A 21,838-nucleotide genomic window follows, 5' to 3' on the forward strand; every position below is an offset into this window, starting at 1 on the left:
ACAACTTTGCAAATATTCAACTAAATTTGCATATATAGTATGAAGTTCGCATAACCATATATGTGAATTTTCTATAATTGAAATCTATCGAAACTTTGCAAACTAACTTCACATAAAGTTTACATAACCAAATTTGTGAACTTTCTATAACTAAAATCTGCTGAAACTTCATAAATATTTCACTAAATTTGCATAACTAAATTTGTGAGTTTTCTGTAACTAAAACCTGTTGTAACTTCGCAAATATTCTACTAAATTCACATATATAGAATGAAGTTTGCATAGCCAAATTCACGAACATTCTATAATTAAAACTTGTTAAAATTTCACAAATATTTTACTAAATTCACATATACGATTCAAAGTTTTCATAAACTGTGCAGATCTCATTTGTAACTGACCTTAAGAAGATCTGCAAATATTGAGTGATCTGCACAAATTTTTGGCATGCAACTTTTTTACATTTGTGTGCTTGCTGAGTCATATATATAGTTTTTTTTTGTTTTTTTTGTTTTTTTTCATATTTTTCTCATTTATTTCTAAAAAGTACCCTAACCATTTTTTCTCTCGAACCCTCAGCATTTTCCCTCTCTCCTTATGGCGATTCACGTTATTTTTTTTTTTTGCATTTTGATGAGGCTGCAATATCTTTCACATCGACTTCTCAAGTTAGGATGAAAGGTGAGTTCCATACAAATAATATATATGCAGATTATTTTATTTTATTCTGAATTTTTTTCTTTGTTTATAGATATAAGCATTTAATAGTCTCATGCGTATTTGTGTTTGGTTGTTGTTATGGATGTTTTTTGTATTTTTCTTTATATTTTATTTAATATTTATCACTAAATTTATCCTTTATGGTTTACTATGTTTAGGATTTTTTCATATATATATATATTTATATTTATTTATTTATTTGTATTGTAGTTGATTTATGTTTCTTTGCTTGTCTTTTAATTAATATTTAGTGTTTTTGTGTTGGTATAATAGGGCTAGGGTTTAATGTGCATAAGCATTAAATAAAGATTAAAAGGTTATTGTGGGTAGTTGGTTTTCAGAGTGTTTATTGTAGGTAATTATATTAATTGAATGTATGAAGTATATATAGATGGTATTTTGCCATATGATACTTTTATCAGATGGATGATATGTTGTGTGGGCAGTTAATGATAACCTCTAAAAGGGTTAGAGTACACTACTATAACACTAATCACATTAATTGGAGATCTATATTGGTATCCAAAAACAATAACTTTGACGAATTTGTGATCACTCATAAAATCGATTATGCGAAAGAGTTATTGAGCCTCCGTTGTAGTTATTCTCCAAACACAGATAGCCAATCAATATTGATAGAGGTTTTGGATGATAATGATATATAATCGATGTTATTTAGTGATGATGTTTACTTAGTTGCTTGCAAAGTTGAACAAGAACCATTTGATTGCGAAGTTCAACAAGTAGTTGAAAGTGATGTACAAGAAGCATTTAATGAATGAAATAATAAGAATTTTGTAAATTATATGCATCTATCTTGGACACCATCAATTGAGCTCAGTCATTTGGTGACCATCCAACAATCCCAAACAATAAACAATATTGATGTCCCAAACATTGAGCATAGGCATGTGAAGGGCATGTAGTTGTCCGAACCAATTAGAGATATAGATTTTGGATGTGCAAGCAATGAAGAACTTCCACAAATAATTGATGTTGTATATGATCAGAAGATCACTGCAGAGAATGTTGAACAACGTAGGCAAACCAATGCTAGTGATATTAATCGCAGTAATATGAATGGCATCTAGCCTTTTAGGAAAGATGACAAATCTAGGTACAAGTTGTTGGACTTTGTAATTTATGATTGAGATGTTGGTGTGATGATGGATATTATATTTTTATAGTTAATATTGAAAGTTAGAAATGCAGGAATATTGCATGCATGAAAGCAAAAGAAGCAATAAATATGATGAATTTTGATTTAGTTTGTGCAACGAAATAGTCAATTAGTGGTAGCAGCGGTGACATAGATAATGAAGAATAAGATGATATCAATAATGATGTTTATACCATGTATGTTGAGCCGTACTTAGAAATGATGGGGATGACCAAGACATTGATGAAATTGAATAAATAATGGTTGTTGAAAATGTTGCACAAATGACAATTGGAAAGTTGAACCCTTAGCAGTAGACTATTTTATGTTTTTACACTATTGGGACATAGTTGAATATGTTCTCATTCAATGAATTTTTATTTAATGAAAAACAATTGGAAATCATTGAAGCAGAGGCATCTCAGTTGTATGCACAATGACAAATATCGTGAGATTTATTAAAATCTTGCATTTTTTTGCAAAAATTATTCTAAAAGTTTAAAACAATATTTTTTTGCAAGATTTACAAAATATCATAATTTTTTTATTTGTGACAATATCTCACAAAAAAATCGTGAGATTTTATAAATCTCATGAAATATCGACACAATGTTTGCTACAAGTAAATCATAATTTTTTTAACAAAGTTGCAAATCGTGTTTTTTTGCAAATAGGTTTGAGAGCAAAAGGCTTTCTCAACGAAGCCAAGACCTAAGCCCTCTTCTTCGTCCCTGGGGTTTCCGGCGTAAAGGGGTTCCAGTGTCAAGAATCTAACGATGAGTGGTCTCTCTCTCTCTCTCTCTCTCTCTCTCTTTCTCTCTCTCTCTGGGGTTTCCGATGTGAAGTGGTTCCAGTGTCAAGAATTTAACGATGAGTGGTCTCTCTCAGAAGTGAAAAGCATTAGTATAGATGGTAGGCTCACAACTGCACTAGCCTTTGCAAGATCATTCATAGGAGGATCTTGATTCAGGATGCGAATTTGATTAGCATTATATCCAGGTAACTCAATAGATCATGTTGTTTGAGGTTGAGGAACTCAATTTGAGGCTTGAAGGCCATTACAATCCACTAAATCTTGAGGTTGAGTACTCAAATTGACGTCTCAACTCTAAGTACTTAGCATTCAAACAACATCTAATAAGAAGTGTTGTTGCATCTAATAACTAGTTGATCATTAATAAGTTCTTTTTTATTTGATCATTAATTGTACATGCTAAAATCCTCAAACAACATCTAATAACTATTAAGAATCAAATGAGCACAATGTCTTATTTATAGGATTTTTTTGTTGGACATGCTAAAATCATAAATTGTATACGCTAAACGAACGCCTTCCATTTTTTTGTTTAAGAAGATAGATTTTATATTTTTTTGCATGTAAAATTAATTATGTAATTATTTTTTGAGAAATTATTTGATTTTTTTATATTTTTTGAGATTTTGCCAAAAAAAACTCGAGAAATATTCAGAAAGTTGAAAATCTCCCAAGAAATTCACAATTGAGAAATTGCCATTTTAAACTTTTGTCACTATGACTGTATGACGAGTCGCATCATGAAAAACTTAATGATTATGAACATTTTCAGTGGCTAACAATAGGCTCAAATGATTGAAAAATTGTCTTTGACAAAAGATTTAATAATCTTTAGCATTGTCACAAGTTTTTGAAAGATCATATGATCATGAATGACTATAAAACAAAATTTGTGAATAGCTATAATAACAAAGTCACTATCATATGCACAAGAAAGAACCTGCAGACTATGTTTTATTACCCCTAGAAGATTCATTGCACAAAGATGCACAAAAAAATGTTCTTTCAAGTGAAGAAATATGAAAGCAAGCATACATGTGGTGGATCATTGGATAACCTTATAGAAAAAAAATACTTTTCAAGTAGATTTCAGGTGTTATTCACACACACGTGCAAAATAACCCGAAGATGACTAAAAAAAATCACAAATGATATCAGTCATGAGGAAGACATAGAGGTTATTTATAAACAAGCATGATGTAGATAAGAACAGATGAATGATGCTCTATATAGTTCATTCGAAGAATCGTTCAGGATGCTTTTTGCCTATTTGAATCATTTGATAAAGGCTAACTGAGGATCTCTAAGGTACATTCAAACTGATAAAAAAGATCGATTTAAGTATATGTTATTATCCTTGCGTTCATTCACCAATAGGTTTTTAAAAATATATCCTTCAGTTCTTTTAGTAGATAGCACATTCCTTAAAGGAAGATACATGTGTATATTGTTGTTGGCCCATAGTATTGATCCTTACAGTGTGATATTTTTTGACAGTATTTGCAGTTGTGTATAAGGAGTCAAAAGATTCATAGGCATGGTTTTTGAAACATGTGAATAAAAAGTTCATTGTCTTCAGCAAATATAAAGAGAGATTATTGTTTATAGTTATCTCAGATAAGCATGAAATTCTAAAGTACGTTGTCCTTTACACATAACCTACCTTTCATATTAGATATTGCATGAAGTACTTAACAGATAACTTTTCTAAGAAATTTGGTTCACCACTCAATGCACTTTGGTATAGCACACATTGAACAACCACAAAACGATAATGCAATTATTTTCTTGAAAAAGTCTAGGAGCAAAATGAAGTTGCATACCATTATATTGCTACCGACATGAATCCAAAACATTAGGCTAACAGTCTTTGTCCAATAAGAAGATATGGGTGCTTAACATCCTCGTCATACGTGACAAGCTCTAAATTCCTCTTATTGAAAAGTTGTCTCATGCTATTGAAATTTTTTAAGAAAAAAAGAAAATCATGCAGAAAATATGAGGTGTTATGGTGCCTAAGGTCAAAGAAAATGTAGATGCACTCAAGTGAAAGACACAACAACTATGTGTGCAGGTGGTACATTGTCACCGACGTCGGTATGAAGCCTACAATCAATCTCAAGATTACAATACTGATCTTGATAAACAATTATTCTTTTTTGAAAAAATGTTGATCTCACGATTACAATATGTTGATGAATGTATATATTAAAGTTAGTTATCCTATAAGCATACTACAAAAATATACCTCAAATTAATCAATGTTATAAACTTTTAGAAGCAATCTTGATCTCACAGTTACAGTGTTAATGTTCCATAGTGTGATCTTTAAGATTTTTCATAAATACATCTGATCCATCCTATCTTTCGCTTCCTTTGTTAGTTTTAGGAACCACTTGTATACTTGGAACCAGTAGAACCAATGCATGCAACTTGTTGGATCCTCTGAATCTTCTCATTGTAGATCTCGCAGTCACAATTTATTTTGTTGAAATCAATCAAATTAATTATTGAATGACACACACATAAATATTACTATTTAATTACAGTGATTTAGGCTAGTTATCCTAAAAACATGCTTCACACACACACACACATATATATGATAAATTAATGAATATATATATTCAAACTAGTTATTCTAAAAATATGCTTCACGTATGCACATATATATGACAAATTAATAATTGTATATATTAAAAGTAGTTATCCTATAAACATGCTGTAAACATATACCTCAAATTAATCAATGAATTTCAATAGTCAAAGTAGTTATCTTACAAACATGCTTTACACACATACATATATGATAAATTAATGAATATATATATTGAAACTAGTTATTCTATAAACATGCTGCAAATATATACTTCAAATTAATCAATGAATTGCAATATTCAACTTAGTTATCTTACAAACATACTTCACACACACATATGACAAATTAGTAAATGTATATATTGAAGTTAGTTATCCTATAAACATGCTGCAAAGATAAACCTTAAATTAATCAATGAATTATAATACTCAACATAGTTATCTTACAAGCATATTTTATACACTTATATAAGATAAATTAATGAATGTATATATTTAAACTATTTATCCCATAAATATGGATAAACATATACCTCAAATTAATCAATGAATTATAATACTCAATGTAGTTATCTTATAAACATGCTCTCTCTCACACACACACATATATATATATATATATGATAAATTAATGAATATATATATGTTATAAATATATATATGAAATTAATCAATGAATTGTAATACTCAACGTAATTATCTTATAAACATGCTTCATACACATATATATCATTTTATACATTGAACTGCATAAATCAAACTAGTTATCTTAAATGTGCTTTACACACACACATATGATAATTTAATCAATGATTGAATGTCAAATTGACAATGATTGTAAATATCTTATAAACATGTATATACAAAATAACACTCATGTACAAAGTATTTGTCCACGAGCAACAAACCTTATTTCTTGCTGTGAATTCTTGCACAGACTCCTTGTGTCCAAAGGTTCATCTACTTGAACATCAATCTTGGACTCTTGAGGATACTTATTTGATGCCTCCACATCCCTCTGAGGAGCATCCTTCTGTGCACTCTCTACTGTAACCTTAACCTTTGGTTGAGCTTCAGATTCAGCCAAAGGACCCTCACTCACCTTCACTTCCTGATGACCATCTATATTAATCTCAACCTTAGGGTTCACATCCTCTCCTTGCTAAAGTACATCCTCCGACCTTGTACAAAATCCTTACCCTTTATTCTTTGCACTCTCCATCTTTATCTTGCGACTACCACTGTAGGTGACCACATCTCTAGTTTTCTCTATTTGAGCTTCAAGGTTAGCAACAACTTCAGAGTGCACTAAGTCCCCATCCCCCTCCTTAGAAGCTTCCGGGATGAGAGACATGATTGTAGTCACAAACTCCACCTTTTATGAAGGCGTTAGCTGCTGCTTCTTGTCTGAGTGCATATTTTTGGGTTTTCAATTAGTGATGATGCATTTTTTGTGAAAAAATTTAGATACCAGGATTTTGGCCATGACGCAGGCTCCCTCTCTACTAATGTGCCAACCCTACTTCATACTTCATAGTAGGATGCATCACCATGTAATAATTTTTCTTCTTTGGTATTTTCTATAATGTTTTAAACTAGCAGATGATGTAGGTGTGGACCCCTCTAAGACATTATTCTTAATGATCATATTATAACAAATAAATTCAAAATTTTCTATAATAACAAAATAGAGAATGTAGATAAACATGCAGGCAACAAAGACAATGTATAAGCTATTGAAAAAGCATTACAAGAAACAAACATAATAGCCTATTGACAATGCATAAATTCAACTCATGCAAATGTTTCAAACAAATAACTACTTCAAGTCGTTGTTTCAAACAAATAATTGTTTTAATCATTAAACATGTGTTTACCAAAAAAAGTTATTGTTAATGATTTTGAAAAGCTCGATGATAAATTGTCATCCATGACTCACCGAAAAAGGTCACTAGAATTAGTTGTCAATAATAGTGGTCAGAAATTGTTGTCAGGAGAAGCACGTTGGGGACCATAAAAAAACTCTAGTTTATGTGAAAATACCTAGGGTTGCAGACAATTGCTTTTTAAACAAGCAAAGGCTCACATTTAACAATTGGACAAAACTCTACAAAAAGAAAGAAATTTGCATTTTATTCATCCTCAATATTTGCAATATTTATGAAAATCCACAAATATGTGAGAAAATCTACATACAAAAAGCATATTCATACTGACCTTATTTGTGATGTTAGTACTTTATTTGTGATAATTGTAACGGCTTGAATGATTTCAAACCAAAAATACCAGAAATTTTTTTATAGGGTTGAATCTATTATTTTCTTTTCTTTGTTTTTTTTCTTTCTAAAATGTAATAATGCAACGGTCTCATCAACAGACTCGTTGCAACCATACCAAGTACTAGACAACCTACCTGAGCGCAAACGCGAGTGTGTCTTAGCCTCTTAGTACCAGATCCAGTACAGAACCATCCATTAATGAATCCGATTTGAACCATTACATAAAAAAAATTATTAATATACCAAGTTTTTCATCATTGGCTTCGCCTTAATCGAATCAAGGTCTAAAGAGTCAACCAATGCATGCACTGGCGTTTAATAGCTCCATAGAACAATGTTCAAAGTTAAAGCATCCATATGATAAAATCCTTATATTATTATTATGTGAGTAAACACAGTAGAAAAATATTGCTTTTTGAAATCAATTTTATAAACTGGTTTCTTGGTTAAATCTTCAGACACATTACATTAAGAGAACTACTAATCACAAAGTAACTGAAATTTATAATTTAACCAATAATCAAATGTTTAATTAAATAGTACTTTAGCAATTCAGAAAGTATTAAAATTCAAATAAAATAAGAAGCCCTTAGGATCATAAAAAACATCAGTGTGCACAACCCCCCTGCAACTTCCTTCACTCGCTCTGGCCATCACAGGTTTCCTGAAAAATATTTTATTTTAAAAGAATAAGATTTTGAAAGTCTCAGTAAAACTCACACAACTAATGCAATGTACAACACATAAAGCTTGCATGATATAAGTATCTCAAAATTTGCATCAACTATCAACAAGGCAGATATAAACTTTCTACAAGCTATTCATGAATTCAAAATTCATAAGCAAGTATGAAATACCAATCTTAAATATGTTAACATCAAACTCCAGATGAGAACAAGACATATATCAATGAGCATGAATTTACAAACTTTCAGGAAAAAGAATAATTTGCAGTAATATAAAGTAAAGTAAAGCAAAGTACAATAAAATAACATGAGCAAGTAATTTATGTTTCATCTTGATTTCTTGCCTGGGTATGACGTAGTCCAATCCGAAGCAGGTTGATTAGCTCAGGTGTTTATTATGCTAGGTATTTTATTATGCTCAAGTAGCCCCCTGAGTCGTATCCTTCAAGGGCGATGCCTAAAACTGTGAGAGAAAATGACCGCTCTGAGAGAACTCTACTTAGGAGCATGACACCTGCATCACAATGATGACCATGATCACTCACTTCTGCTCTCATACATTCAAATGATTGCATTATTTTTATATGCATTCATAATTCTTATAAACAATTGGTCAAATCATATTTGGTCATTCAAGCATGAAACACACACACATACTTTCTAAGTAAATCGGTTAGATATTTATGATACATAGGTGTGATATATTCGAATAAGACAATTATAATACAATCATTTACAATAAAACTATGTAGGCATGATGCGTCATTCATCTAATAAGTCAACCTAGTCATTTGTAGAAGTAATATGTCATTCACCTATATGCTAACATAAGCGTCATAATCATAACCACATATCAAGATCTAAAATCAATAAGGATATGATTATACATCTGAGTTCAACATATAATCATGATACAATAGAAAAGTCAAATCTATAGATTCATAACTAGCTATCTCAATCAACTAAGAAGATCATCATCATTTATCACAAAAGTTCATTTATTCACAATAAAGATTTATAAGATCCACGCCGAATCACCTGATTTGGGAAATGTACGACCTCACAAGGAGTTACCGCCCTAGATGGATGGCATGTCTGGTCTTGGATAATGCACTTCCTCACAGAAATATACTGTCTTCGTGGGCTACTCGCTCTTGTATAATGCAATTCCTCACAAAGACTTACCGCTCTAGCTGGATTACCTGATCTAGTCATAAACACCCTCACATAGAATCATTCAGGAATATTTCCGCAACGGGTACCATATCCAGTCAAAACTATTGTCACACATGCATCAATACAATTGACCACTCTCAGGGTCTATAGCTACCAACACGGGCACAAACATGTATATAATCAATAAGCATCACATCATACATAATTTTATATGGTATTAAAATCATAAAATTACACATTTAACCAAATAAGGTTTCATAAACCATAGTTCACTATCGAACTTAAACATTTATCGCATGCATTCATAATTTCACATCATGTCACATTTAAATTATATCATACAAAAGAATATTATCCTACACATCAATCATCGCCACAAAAAACAGTGTATTTTCGTAAATTGAACCTCGAAACATGCATAAACAAAATATGAGTTCTATGCATACATACGTGAACATACATATTTTATAATACAAAATAACTAAACCTCAACATACATAACTCCTACGTAGTTTGAGTTGTGTATAGAGGATGAAAGTCATACATACATTATTTTACCACATAAATCAATGTCACCTTAGATATAATTGTATAAGAAAGGTACGTCAAAATCTTATTGATCATCTCAACATACATTATACGCACATGTTTCTCAAGCAAACAAGACATACGAGTCCAAACAATTTATATCTCATTTAAGTATGCCTTTAGAATCAATTAAGATAATTTATTTGCAAGACAATATGAATCGAGTCATATCTTATGCATAAAATTTATATAAACCTTTATTCAAATCTTCTCACATGTCAAATACATTATTTTTGATGTAATATGATTAATAAACAATAACGATATGTAATACAAGTTAGAAACATATTAAACCCCTAAATTCCTAACATGTTATAAGCATAGGTTTTCAAGAAAAAATTAGATCTCTGTTGACCCATTTTTATAAATTCCGTCAAGAATAACTAAGCTCATATAAATTCATGGTATTTTTATCATGGTTACCTGTACCTCTCAAGAATACAACCTAAGAAACCGTTCACAAAAATAATAAATACACAAATAACTAAAAATCTTTTACTAAACCTTATTCTGACAGAGTTTCGGTCCAGAATCTGTAATCTGCAGGATTTTAATCAGATTAAGGTATTTTTTGACATTTTTGCAGAATATTTTTGAAAAAACCCTTTTTACACAGTCTGATATTAGGTAATAAGATTCACCCAAAATTTGTATAAAATATTTGGAGTCATTTTATATAAGCGTTTATAACGTTTATCAAAGATGGATGAAAATCATCCTATAAACAGAGCCAGAAATTGGGGCTCTATTAAAACAGGCATATCTGCATTAATACAAATCTAAAACGAGCGAAACAAGATTCTAAATTCAAGATCAAGATGTCTAAATGATCGTAGTGATTTTATTTAGATTTTTTGGATTGACATTCATAGAGTTATCAATTTTTTTTTAAATAGGTCAAAAAAAAATTTATTAGACATCATAGCTTTAGGTTTCTCAGAAAACAATTTTGTAAAAACGCTTGTTAAGATTATAAATCCTTTAGAATCTAATTATTTTTTGTTTGATCTAACTTAATGCAGGTTAATACATGAATAACACCATAAAAAATCATATTATGATTAAATCTAATACGAAATAATAACAAAGCCCTAAATTCTCATGTTTTACAAAATCATTTTTGAGAAAAACACAATATTTGTATTTTTTTATTTAAGAAACGTTTTTTTTCAACCAAAAAACATGTAGAACATATTCAAAGTTGCTGAAAATCAAAATACTTCAATCATACATGCTTCAAGGGTGTAAAAACATTGGCTTTATAAATCTTACATGTCTACGACCGATTTTCACTATTAGAACGAAGAAATAGATGATCCAACTCCTATTCCACCACCACTAAATGATTAAGTGCAGGTCTAATGGTTACACAAAGATTCTCCAAGCCTCCTACATGTTTTGGAGGAGAGAAAAAACCGAAAACCAAAAGAAAAAAAGAAGAGAGAGAGAACTAACCTTATTAATCATTCTCATAAGAGCCTCTATTTATAGATGAACTTAGACAAAAGTCTCATCTTTAATATAAGAAGTTAATATTTATTAATTTTTTATTAATAAAATAAAAAATATATATTATAGAACCTAATTCATTAAATTTTAAAATTACTTAAGTTATAAAAGAAAAGTGGTCTTAGATTTAGATCATCGTAGTGGTCTTAGATTTAATCGTACACACATGGATTGACAACAAAATTTAGTTGATGTTGAAAAATGTTAAATTTTAACTTATAATTAGGCATGAACTTCGATCAATGATAAAATGCTCAAATCAATACCAATTTGGGCATGTAGATAGTCGATTTTGATGCCCTCAAAATGAAGAATGTCAAGGTTAAATTCAATTTAATAGGTGAGTCACTGATCAACCAAAATTTTTGTCGAAACAATAATGATATTGTTCAAAGCGTCCTACGCTATGAGTCAAATCCAATGAGACTAGATCTAAATTCAAAATTTATAATCTAAAAATATAAAAATAATTTACTTTCTTGTTTAGTCTATATATTTTAGCTTTTTCAATTATTCTTGAAATAATTTTCATAACTTGAGACAAATGTTCATAATTAATCGAAATCAAGAAAATAAAAAATTCACGATTATAGTCATAAATACACCAATAATTTATCATTTATTCACTTTAATTATCAAGAAAAAATCTTGAGTTTTACAATAATCGTTTTAAAGTGTGAACTTCATAAAACTTTGCAACGTGTTATATGCACATATCACCCTCATATTTGCGAATCTCCTTGATGATCTGTTACTTAAATGAGATATGCAAAGTTACGAAAGGTTAGGTTCAGTTACAGAAAGTTCATGAATTTAATTATGTAAAATTTGTACTATATATGCGAATTTAGTAAAATATTTGTGAAGTTTCGACAAGTTTTAGTAACAAGAAGTTCACTGATTTATGTATGCAAACTTCATACTATATGTGCGAATTTAGTAGAATATTTGCAAAGTTTCGACAAGTTTCAGTTAATAAGTTTGCGAATTTGGTTATGCGAACTTCGCACTGTATATACAAATTTAGTGAAATATTTGCAAAGTTTTGAGAGGTTTTAGTTATAGGAAGTTCATAGATTTGGTTATGCGAACTTCGTACTATATATGTGATTTAGTCAAATATTTGTGAAGTTTCGACAAGTTTCAGTTACAGAAAGTTCATAAATTTGGTTATGTAAACTTTATTTCATAAATTTGGTTATGCAAACTTTATACTATATATGCAAATTTTGTAAAATATTTGCAAAGATACGATCCTAATCAGTTACAGAAAATTCACAGATATAGTTATGCGAACTTCATACTATATATATATATATGAATTTAGTGTAATATTTGTAAAGTTTCAAGAGGTTTAAGTTACAGGAAGTTCGTAGATATGGTTATACGAACTTCATACTATATATACAAATTTAGTAAAATATTTATGAATTTTTGACAAGTTTCAGTTACAAAAAATTTGCAGATATAGTTATGCGAAGAACATACCGATATATCGTGTCGCAAAGGGTAAAATTTATAAAGAAGTCAAACATGTGGGAATTTTGACATCGAAAGAGATTTTGAAAATTATAAGCTTACAAAAATCTGGACTATCTTGTCATCGAGTAAAAAAAAATTAAGACACGATAAATAACTAAAGCTGACGTCAAGTGGTCCATTTATTGTTATAACTAAAAAAAAAGTTATTGACTGATTCAAACACCGCAAACAACTGTTTGTCATTTATTTTGACCCTATCACTTCACCCACTTGATGTTTACTACCTCTTAGAAGTCTGATTCAATGGTGTTGACAGTTAATCTGTCTTTCTTCGCCTGAGACCTGCTATTGGGGCCAGCCTTACTTCGCCGGGTCCAGATGTTGTCACTTCAACTGGCGATGTTGGCTACTGACTGAATGGTGGAAGGAACGCAATAACAGGACTTTCAACGATAAGAACTCCAGTTTGTTTGTTTTTGAAAGGCAAGCTGGGGTTAGGCACACCACCCACCAGTTATTATTCAACGTACCACTGGGGTTTTGAACCTGCAACGTCCCCACCACAAGGAAACGTGCAGTGACAGCTCCTACCAACCACGCCGAGCCCAGTTGGTAATAAGAACTCCAGTTTTCATAGACTGGTGTTACCTGATGTTTTTCCCATGTGGTAAGCCGGGTCCTGTGCAAGCTGAAGGCCTAGGTTCGAATCACTCGGCCACATGGGGCTTAAGAGATATCTGGAAGGGGTCTGCCTAACCCCAGCTTGCTTTAAAAAAAAAAAAAAACTGAGGTGGCCTGATTCGGATCTCAAATGGATATTAAACCACTCTTTTCATACTGTACTGATCTTTTCTTGAAACTTATGGCTGGTGCCTCGCTATCCTAAGTTTTGTAATCTACCAAATTAATAAAATTGGTTTTACCTTTCTCTCTCTAAAAAAAAAAAGTTTATAAAAAAAGCTGAATTTGGGCATAACTTTAATGGGTCACATATAATTTTAGAATGAATGTAGACCGGATCCTATGTGGTTGGATACAACAACAGTGACAAAAGTTTCAAAACGGTGAGCAGCCAAATTCTCGTGAGAAATTGAAAATTTTCATTTTGTTCTTGAAATTTTATGAACAGGTTGGCAAAAATAAATAAATCAGAAAACTATTTGTAAGAAGAACTAACCAATAAATAGTTGTGCTTCCACCAATTTAAATTGATGGGCCCCACGATACTTAACGGTTTGGGTGTTGGTTTCACCCGAGCTGAAAGTTGGGCCTCTTTCCCTCCACTTGGGGTGAAACAAATGGCCCCTAAAACGTGGATGGGATCAGGTCAGATTGTGCTCTGCTTTGGATGCCATTGATCTTAAAATGAACGGCATCCAAACCTATACGGATGTAATACTTCATCACTTAGATGGGCCTCACGTTTTTTTTTTTGTCGATGTTCGTGTTTTAAATGAAGGGAATCTGAATGGCTTAAAATGAACGGCTCACAATGAGCTTTATTTCCTGTTTGATGGGTGTCGTTTGTTCTTAAGATGAACGACATCCAAGGCACCTCTCACAGTGTTTCCATAAGATGTGTTTTGACCTGATCCTCTCTTCCTAAAAGAGAAAGAGAGCAGATCTGGTCCAAGGTACCTTGGATTCCTTTCAACATCAAAATGAACCTTGGATTCCTTTCAACATCAAAGAGAGCAGATCATGCCCTTCATCCCCAGTCCAAACGGGGCGAGGCGGGGCGGGGCCCCGGTATCCCCCGGTCCACTGCCATCCCTAATCACACCAAAACATTCTGGTCAGCTTCATATTGCATCATGACTCGTAGATGCAAGGTGTCCTAAGTGAGTCATGAAGCACTAGGAAACATGCATAAGTTCAAAGTTTTTATCTTAAACAAATATTTTTTTTTTTTTATAATCCAACCTCCGGCCCACTGAAGAGCACACCCAGCTTCGATACTCGTGGCAAGATATGCTACCTGTAGGTTTGGAACTTGTGACGTCCATCAGCTTGGTGACATTCACAAGTTGCTGTTATGTGGGCAAACAAATAGCCTTCTTAAATCAGCAAAAAAGGCTTATTATTTTCACAAAGTTGCATTGCCGCACAGACTCTCTCTCTCTCTCTCTCCCCAAAATCCATAGTAAATGCGTACAGTCAGTAATAAAATTTTCTTTTAGTTTTATTTTTGAGATTTACATTTTTTTCTTTGTAGTCAAATTGGGGGATTACCCCGTGCGACATACGGGAAACAATATAAAATATAAGAGAAACACTAAAAATATGGCAAATATATAAAATAAGTATCGTGTGAATAACATGATAAAATCACAGTAAAAACACGATATTTTAAAAATAAGCAATATCTTGAAAAATATCATGTTTTGGGGGATTATATCGGTTTTTGAAAAATTCACGATTCGATATTTGTGACTATGGACCTAACCATCTAACTGCCTTGATACTTACAGAAAACAATGGTAAAGGTTGACGAGCTAACTACTGTGAAGATTGTGCAGAAAACATGCCGAAAGAATTAAGTTGAGCAGTATCAAGAGAGAAATGGAACTTGGGAATCCTATGGAAGGGTCAGATCCGTTGCGTCCAGAGAGAGAGAGATTTAAGGAAATTAATGACAATAAATGAGGAAAGGATTGAATGGAAAGAGATGAAATAAACAACTATGGCAAGAAAGAGAAAATGGGGGGGCCTAATTTCATAAAAAAAAATAAAATTTAAATTGTTCCTATATATATATAAAAGTTTTGCAAAACTAAACCAAATTAAAATCATATATTATTTTCAGCTTTTTAATGTCTTTGAATGCACAACATTTTTAATCACATACTCTTATTTTAATAAGTTTTTCCCACTTCACATACGTCTATGGATACAACACATTGGTTTTCTTCTAACTACAACTTAAGAATATCCAAAAAGCAAAAAAACACTGTTAGCCAATGAAAATGTTATATTGTAGACTCCCAGTTTTCAAATTCATTATACTCCCCTTTGACCTTGTAGCATGATCAATGCATTAAAACCAAATCTTTGGAGAAGTGTTTTGGACTTGTTTAGCATGTTCCATCTTTCATGTGCTTTTGTGTGCACTCGACTGTGTGCTTATGAGCGTGTTTCATAATTTGTATTTCCTATTCTTAGATTTACTCGTTAATTTTGTGTTTCTAATCTCTAAAAGCCCCAGAAATAAAAAATGAAGATGAATCTCAGTTAGCAAAGCAAAAGATTTATTAAAGTAGGCAATGTCTATGCTATGGCATCCTTTCTGAATTTAAGCTACACTTACAAATAAATCGTACAAACCAAGAGTTCGTGCATAAGCTTCACAATTTGAATTTCATTATCATGACCAATCTAGGTAGCCACTCGCTCCCTGTGGCCTATCACCGACAGAACATTCCTTGAATATGCAAATCAATCAAGAATTTCATGGAACAGACGAGCGGTAATATTGTCTGAAACTTTTCGTGAACAAATGAGTGATGAAAACTGATCCTTCAGAGAGTTCAGCCCGCGTTAAGTGGTTCAATAATTTCAAGAAGTTCATTACGTAAACCAGTGAAAAGTACTGAATCTGTCTCAATTGGCTTGAACTTGACAAGAATAGCAGGTGCCAATTCTTCCTCCTCCAGGGTTGGTACTCGTCCTTCAGCATTGACAACTCTGGGTATCAATCTACTCTTAGGCATTGCCCGCTGGAAAAGTTCAAATTCTAATCTGGGTTCTTTCAGACACGAGCTCACAAACTGAGAAAACCAAATTAGATCAGTAACTGATGAGTTGATTCGCACCAAATTATCAACTCCCTCAACCAACCTAATAACCACACACCAAGTCACCAATTCAGTTACATGACTTGGCAATCCCACAGATGAGTTAAGATCAATTGGAAGAGAGACCTAAAACCAATCAAGAATATAAAAACTTGGGTTGATGATAAATAACTTTGGTCCAACATGCAATAGCTTAAAGTCTTTTCCTTGATAAACAAGGCTTTCATATTTCATGATTGCCTGTTGTAAACTTAATCAGCTTATCGTAATAACAAAAAGGGAGGGAAAAAAATCTGAACACTTTCAGCATGAATAAATCGCCCAGAACAACTTTGATTTTCAAATACAAAAAAGCCTTCAACCAATGCTAGGTAAATCATTGAATGGTCTAACAGATTGCAGCAAAACACAAAGTGGAACAACCAAAGCATAGCATGAAAAATGGTCCAGAAGCTCTCAGTTCATGCAACATGATATTTTCGCAACTACTGCAGAAAAGATTCTTGCTGCTACACGTGGAATGCTTCATGAAAATACAATATCTTATTCTTTACAAGCAACAACAAGCTACTCTCTAGGAGGCATTTACATATGAATTTATTGTGCTCATCTATGCAGGAAATTATAATGGAGATTGCACTACTATGCCACTTGAAGTTTCCCCATGTTGAAAATTGAGTTGGACATTATACTATTATGTGACTTGAAGTTTTTTACTTTTTCAGCTGATTTAGTTCAAGTTTGAAACTAAGAATAGATTATCATGATAGAACCTAGGAACACCCCCTCCAATACAAGCTCCCAGAAACTAATTCCACTTGATGGGGCAAGAATAAACTGCAGGATACCATTCCCTAAGGGGGCTGTTGGTTTGTGAATGCATGTCCATGGCAAAACGGATTAAAACTTTGATTTCTCAGTTTTAGAAACAAAAATTCATCTGGCTTGGATATCAGTGGAAAAGATTCTGTTACAAAGTCTTTCAGGAACCTTAAGACATGCAATATGCAGCTTCATTTGTAGAATAATTAAGCCACACTGACTATGTTTAAGATGGCAGAAAAATTGAAAAAACTGAAAGATGGACTATCCACACCAGACATTTCAAGATGACAGAAAAATTTATTCAACATGATCTCATTTGAGCATGAAGTATAATATGGACCAATATCAATCCAGGTACTGACCTCATAAAGTGCTGTTGTTGCCTCTGATGGAAGAAAGAGACCTTGCAACACTACCCCATCGGGAAATTGGATTCGAATGACAGCGACAGTATATCTCTTCTTAGCAACCTTTGCCTGCTTCTCCTTGTATGACTTGGGAATCAGCAGCTGAGACTCTGCAATCTTTTTCTTCCTGAGGTCAACCTCTCTTTTCATCTCTTCAGAAGTAAGGTTATAGAAGGGTTCTGGAAGATCAATTTTTGCTGCTACGCTTTCTGGGACAGCAAAGAATACCCGAACCTACATTTTTGCAAACTATTAAGATGTTATAAAACAACTACATAGAAAAGATGCAGCTATGATTGAAAAATGAACTGAACAAGCTGAGATTTCTATGTTCAAGCATGGCTTGTTTTGATCAATACGAGCTTGCTGCTCTCCTAGACAATCCTAGTTACGCGATTCTTGTTCAAGCTTGGTTCATTAGATGATGAACTCATGCAAAGCTCAATACGAGCTTATTTTACAAGCCAAAAAGAAATGATTATCAAGCTGAACAGAGCTGACTTACGAGCACATATCAGTGAAAAAGGATACAAATAATACATAAATTCCCCAATAAATAAAAAGAGAATATTTAATATTATCTTGGGCAGAGAATAAACTGATCGAGAAGACTGCAAAAGTATGTCACCAAATATAAATCCATGCAAATTCAAGAAGCATTTTATGCAAGAGATCCGTTGTCAATGAGCTCACTCAAAAAACTCACCTGTCTATCAACTTTACTTTGTCCTCTTGTATTCTGTGGAACTGAAGCGGGTGGAGATGGTTCATTTATTTTCGAAGGTTCCAACAACGAGATGGCTTCCTTGATCAAGAAGACCTGGTCCTCAAGAGGCGTTTCCATGATGGCCCACATCTCCACATTCTCTTCTTGCAACCTAAAACCAACACATTCCAACAACTCTATACCCCCCACAGCAGAACCAACAGTATCATGGATCTTAGGGTTCGCCATTCTTATCCTCCTGAATTTGGCATTACCTGGATCGCCTAAGACATTCCTAAGAAGCTTAAGCACCACCTCTACTGTATCTTTAGATGGATCTCCGGATATGAACGCACCAACAAAACTCAGACATCTGTTTCTAAGCTCTGTTCTTTTCTCACTATAACTTTCCACTGAAACAACCTCACCATTGCCACTTGAACTACCCAAGCAACTCTCGGCATGAACCGTTATTTCCTCCTCAGAATTATATGATCCGCCACAAAGGGGGCATTCGAAAACATTCGCTGAATTACCGATCCGGGGGCCTCTCCCGGACAAAACAATCGGACTGAATGGATCGAAATTACCCGAATTATGCTCAGAATAATCATTTTGGGAACCAAAATTGCCGCTTTTGCTCGAAGGTTCCGTCACGGACTCGTTGGTTTTCATGGGTGGCAATCGAGGTTTCGTCTCGGGGCCTTTAATAGAAGCCTTTTTCTGCATATTCACACCGTTCTGCAAAGATTCGAGGCGATCCTGGTAGGTGGCACCGGACGAAGACCCCAAAGCTCGACCGTGGCCTTTGAATTTCCCGGACGAAGACGAAGAAGAGAACGGATTGTTCATCGTCTTCATCATGTCCTTCACCTTATCCTTCACGTCATCCATGTCTACAGCTTAAACCAATCTCGGAAACCAATTCTCCCCAGATTATTCAGAAACCGAATTCGATACAAAATTCCTAACCAAAAGAATCAACCAAACAATGAAATCACTTCCAATTCCGTATAAACATCAATTGAATGAAGAAGAACACAAAAGAAAAGAACGCCAGTTGGGTGAATTTCTCCAAGTACACAACAAGAGCAAACTATTCTAAGGTTCGACCTCGTAATCGATGAGTTGAATCACAAAAAGTTAGGAAAATAATTCTAGAAATTCGAATGTCAATCGAATCGAGAGTACCTTGCGCTAGACGAACGCTCTGCGAGGATTCACGAAGATGGAAGACGACCCGAAAGAGCTGGAGAGGGAAGTTTCTAGGGTTCTGAATGTCAGGCTCGGCATCGGTCCGGGCTTGCCGTTGACCGGTTGGGTTGGGGCCCAGGTTATTTCGCCCCGCCCATGGCTGAGTTTCTGTGCAGCCCAGTCAAAAACAGACCCTGGCCGGTCTGGTATGTGGACCTGCAAACTGTTCATGGTCGGGCCTGTCTGGCTTGGACCAATTTGCAGCCAATTCAAGGGCCGGCGGCATGGCACCAGCCTGACCTGATCTGGTTCTTTGAACGGGCCACTAGGCTTGTTGACAGGTTGGGCTCAGTCAAGCCCTGCCTGGTTTGGGTGAGTCTAGAGTTGAATATCCAGTCCGCAGCATGTCCGTTAAGCCCATGAGCTGAATGTCAGTATGAGTCTAGGATATATTTACTGGGTCAGGCCACCTGTGCCAGTCTGCAGCTCTAGAAAGTGTTTGATCTCCAAATCTGGATCCAGCCAAGCTCCAAAAGTTTTGCCCAAGCACCACACTACCCAATTTGACTGCTTGGAAGTAGGGGTGGCAAAATCTGACCCGACCCGCCAACCCGCTTCTTAGCCGGGTTCGGGTTTGGCTTAAACGGGTTCGTGTCGTAAATGAGTCGACCCACCTAACCCGTTTATTAAACGGGTCGGGTTCGTGTTAGGGGTATGCTAACCCGTTTAATAAACAGGTTAGGCGGGCGGGTCAACCCGTTTACCCGAACCCAACCCGCCCGCTAACTCGTTTACCCAACCCCGACTCGCCCACCAACCCGTTTATTAAACGGGTTAGCATACCGCTAACACGAACCCCGCCCGTTTAATAAATGGGTTAGGTGGGTCGACCCATTTACGACACGAACCCGTTTAAGCCAAACCCGAACCCGGCTAAGAAGCGGGTTGGCGGGTCCGGTCAGATTTTGCCACCCCTACTTCCAAGCAGTCAAATTGGGTCGGGTTGAAAATGATCTCCAGATGTAATAGCTAAGATCATCCACCCTGTGGTTTTTACTAGTCAAATAAGTTTTATTAAAAAACATAATTGTTAATAACAGTATCTTTAGTTATTTAATGTGATCTACCTTGATAAAAGTAAGTGTTAATGACCTATAGTGAGTTTTTTCATGTTAAAAAAAAAAAAAAAAACTATGACTCACCTTGGTAAAGATAATGCAACTCTAATCAAACATATACGTTGAAATGTCCAAAATTGAGATATGTTGAGCATAGGAATTCTGCAGGGTTCAACAAATCCAAATGCAACCTTTAAAAGTCCTTCAGGCAATAAGACCTCGTTTGGATTAAGTTGTGCTCCATTGCCTGAAATGAGCTTGGAAGAACCTAGAGTTGTGGCAAACCGTTGAATTAATGTACCTCAAGGAGTTTTACACCAAGGATTCAGAAAGAGAGAAACAAACGAGAATTCTTTTGAATCCAAAAAATTAGGTGATTTTGTTTAGCATAAAAAAAGTAAATGCCATGCTGAAGTAAGTCATCAGTATCAACTAGGTTGTCAATAGGTTGGGTACCTGAGCCTAAATTTCTAGACATAGGCATAAAAAATGTGATTCAAATATTATTTGGATTAACCCAAACCCACTGAGTAATATGTGGGCCGGTTTTGGGTTGTGATTTTTCCCAAAAATCTGATCCCATCTGACCCAATCTGAGTGTTTTACATGTATTTTCAATAAAAGTAAACTTGCAAAATTATACAGGTCTGGGTATGAAAATCCATTTTGGTGACCTAAAAGTATCTGAATCCCACAAATTGTTATTTTGGGTGGGTTCAAACATTTCTTGATGGGTTGAACACCCGACTCATTGTCAGCATTACCTATAAGATGAAACTCGGA

At 33.9% G+C, this 21,838-nt stretch overlaps 1 protein-coding gene across 1 annotated transcript; it reads right to left on the bottom strand.

Annotated features, from left to right (window-relative positions):
• Positions 1–16,242: 16,242 nt before the first annotated feature.
• LOC149812453 (plant UBX domain-containing protein 2-like) lies at positions 16,243–19,985 on the bottom strand. The gene is made up of 4 exons (XM_089992568.1): positions 19,935–19,985; positions 18,744–19,710; positions 17,993–18,271; positions 16,243–16,778 (listed from the first exon to the last, which is right to left on the bottom strand). Exons 2-4 carry the CDS (start codon positions 19,635–19,637, stop codon positions 16,539–16,541), a joined length of 1,413 nt encoding a protein of 470 aa, XP_089848694.1. The 5' UTR covers positions 19,638–19,710; positions 19,935–19,985; the 3' UTR covers positions 16,243–16,538.
• Between the last annotated feature and the right edge of the window lie 1,853 nt (positions 19,986–21,838).

This window comes from Nuphar pumila, chromosome 17 (assembly GCF_984573655.1).
Source record: "Nuphar pumila chromosome 17, dmNupPumi1.hap1.1, whole genome shotgun sequence".
NCBI classification, from domain to species: Eukaryota; Viridiplantae; Streptophyta; class Magnoliopsida; order Nymphaeales; family Nymphaeaceae; genus Nuphar; species Nuphar pumila.

Excerpts from the sequence above, each read along its gene's own strand:
- LOC149812453 (XM_089992568.1), bottom strand. The coding sequence starts at position 19,637 with ATGGATGACGTGAAGGATAAGGTGAAGGACATGATGAAGACGATGAAC. Across the intron at positions 18,272-18,743 it reads AAAGTAAAGTTGATAGACAG|GTTCGGGTATTCTTTGCTGT; the intron begins GTGAGTTTTTTG and ends GCAAAAATGTAG. Across the intron at positions 16,779-17,992 it reads CAACAACAGCACTTTATGAG|TTTGTGAGCTCGTGTCTGAA; the intron begins GTCAGTACCTGG and ends TGGTTTTCTCAG.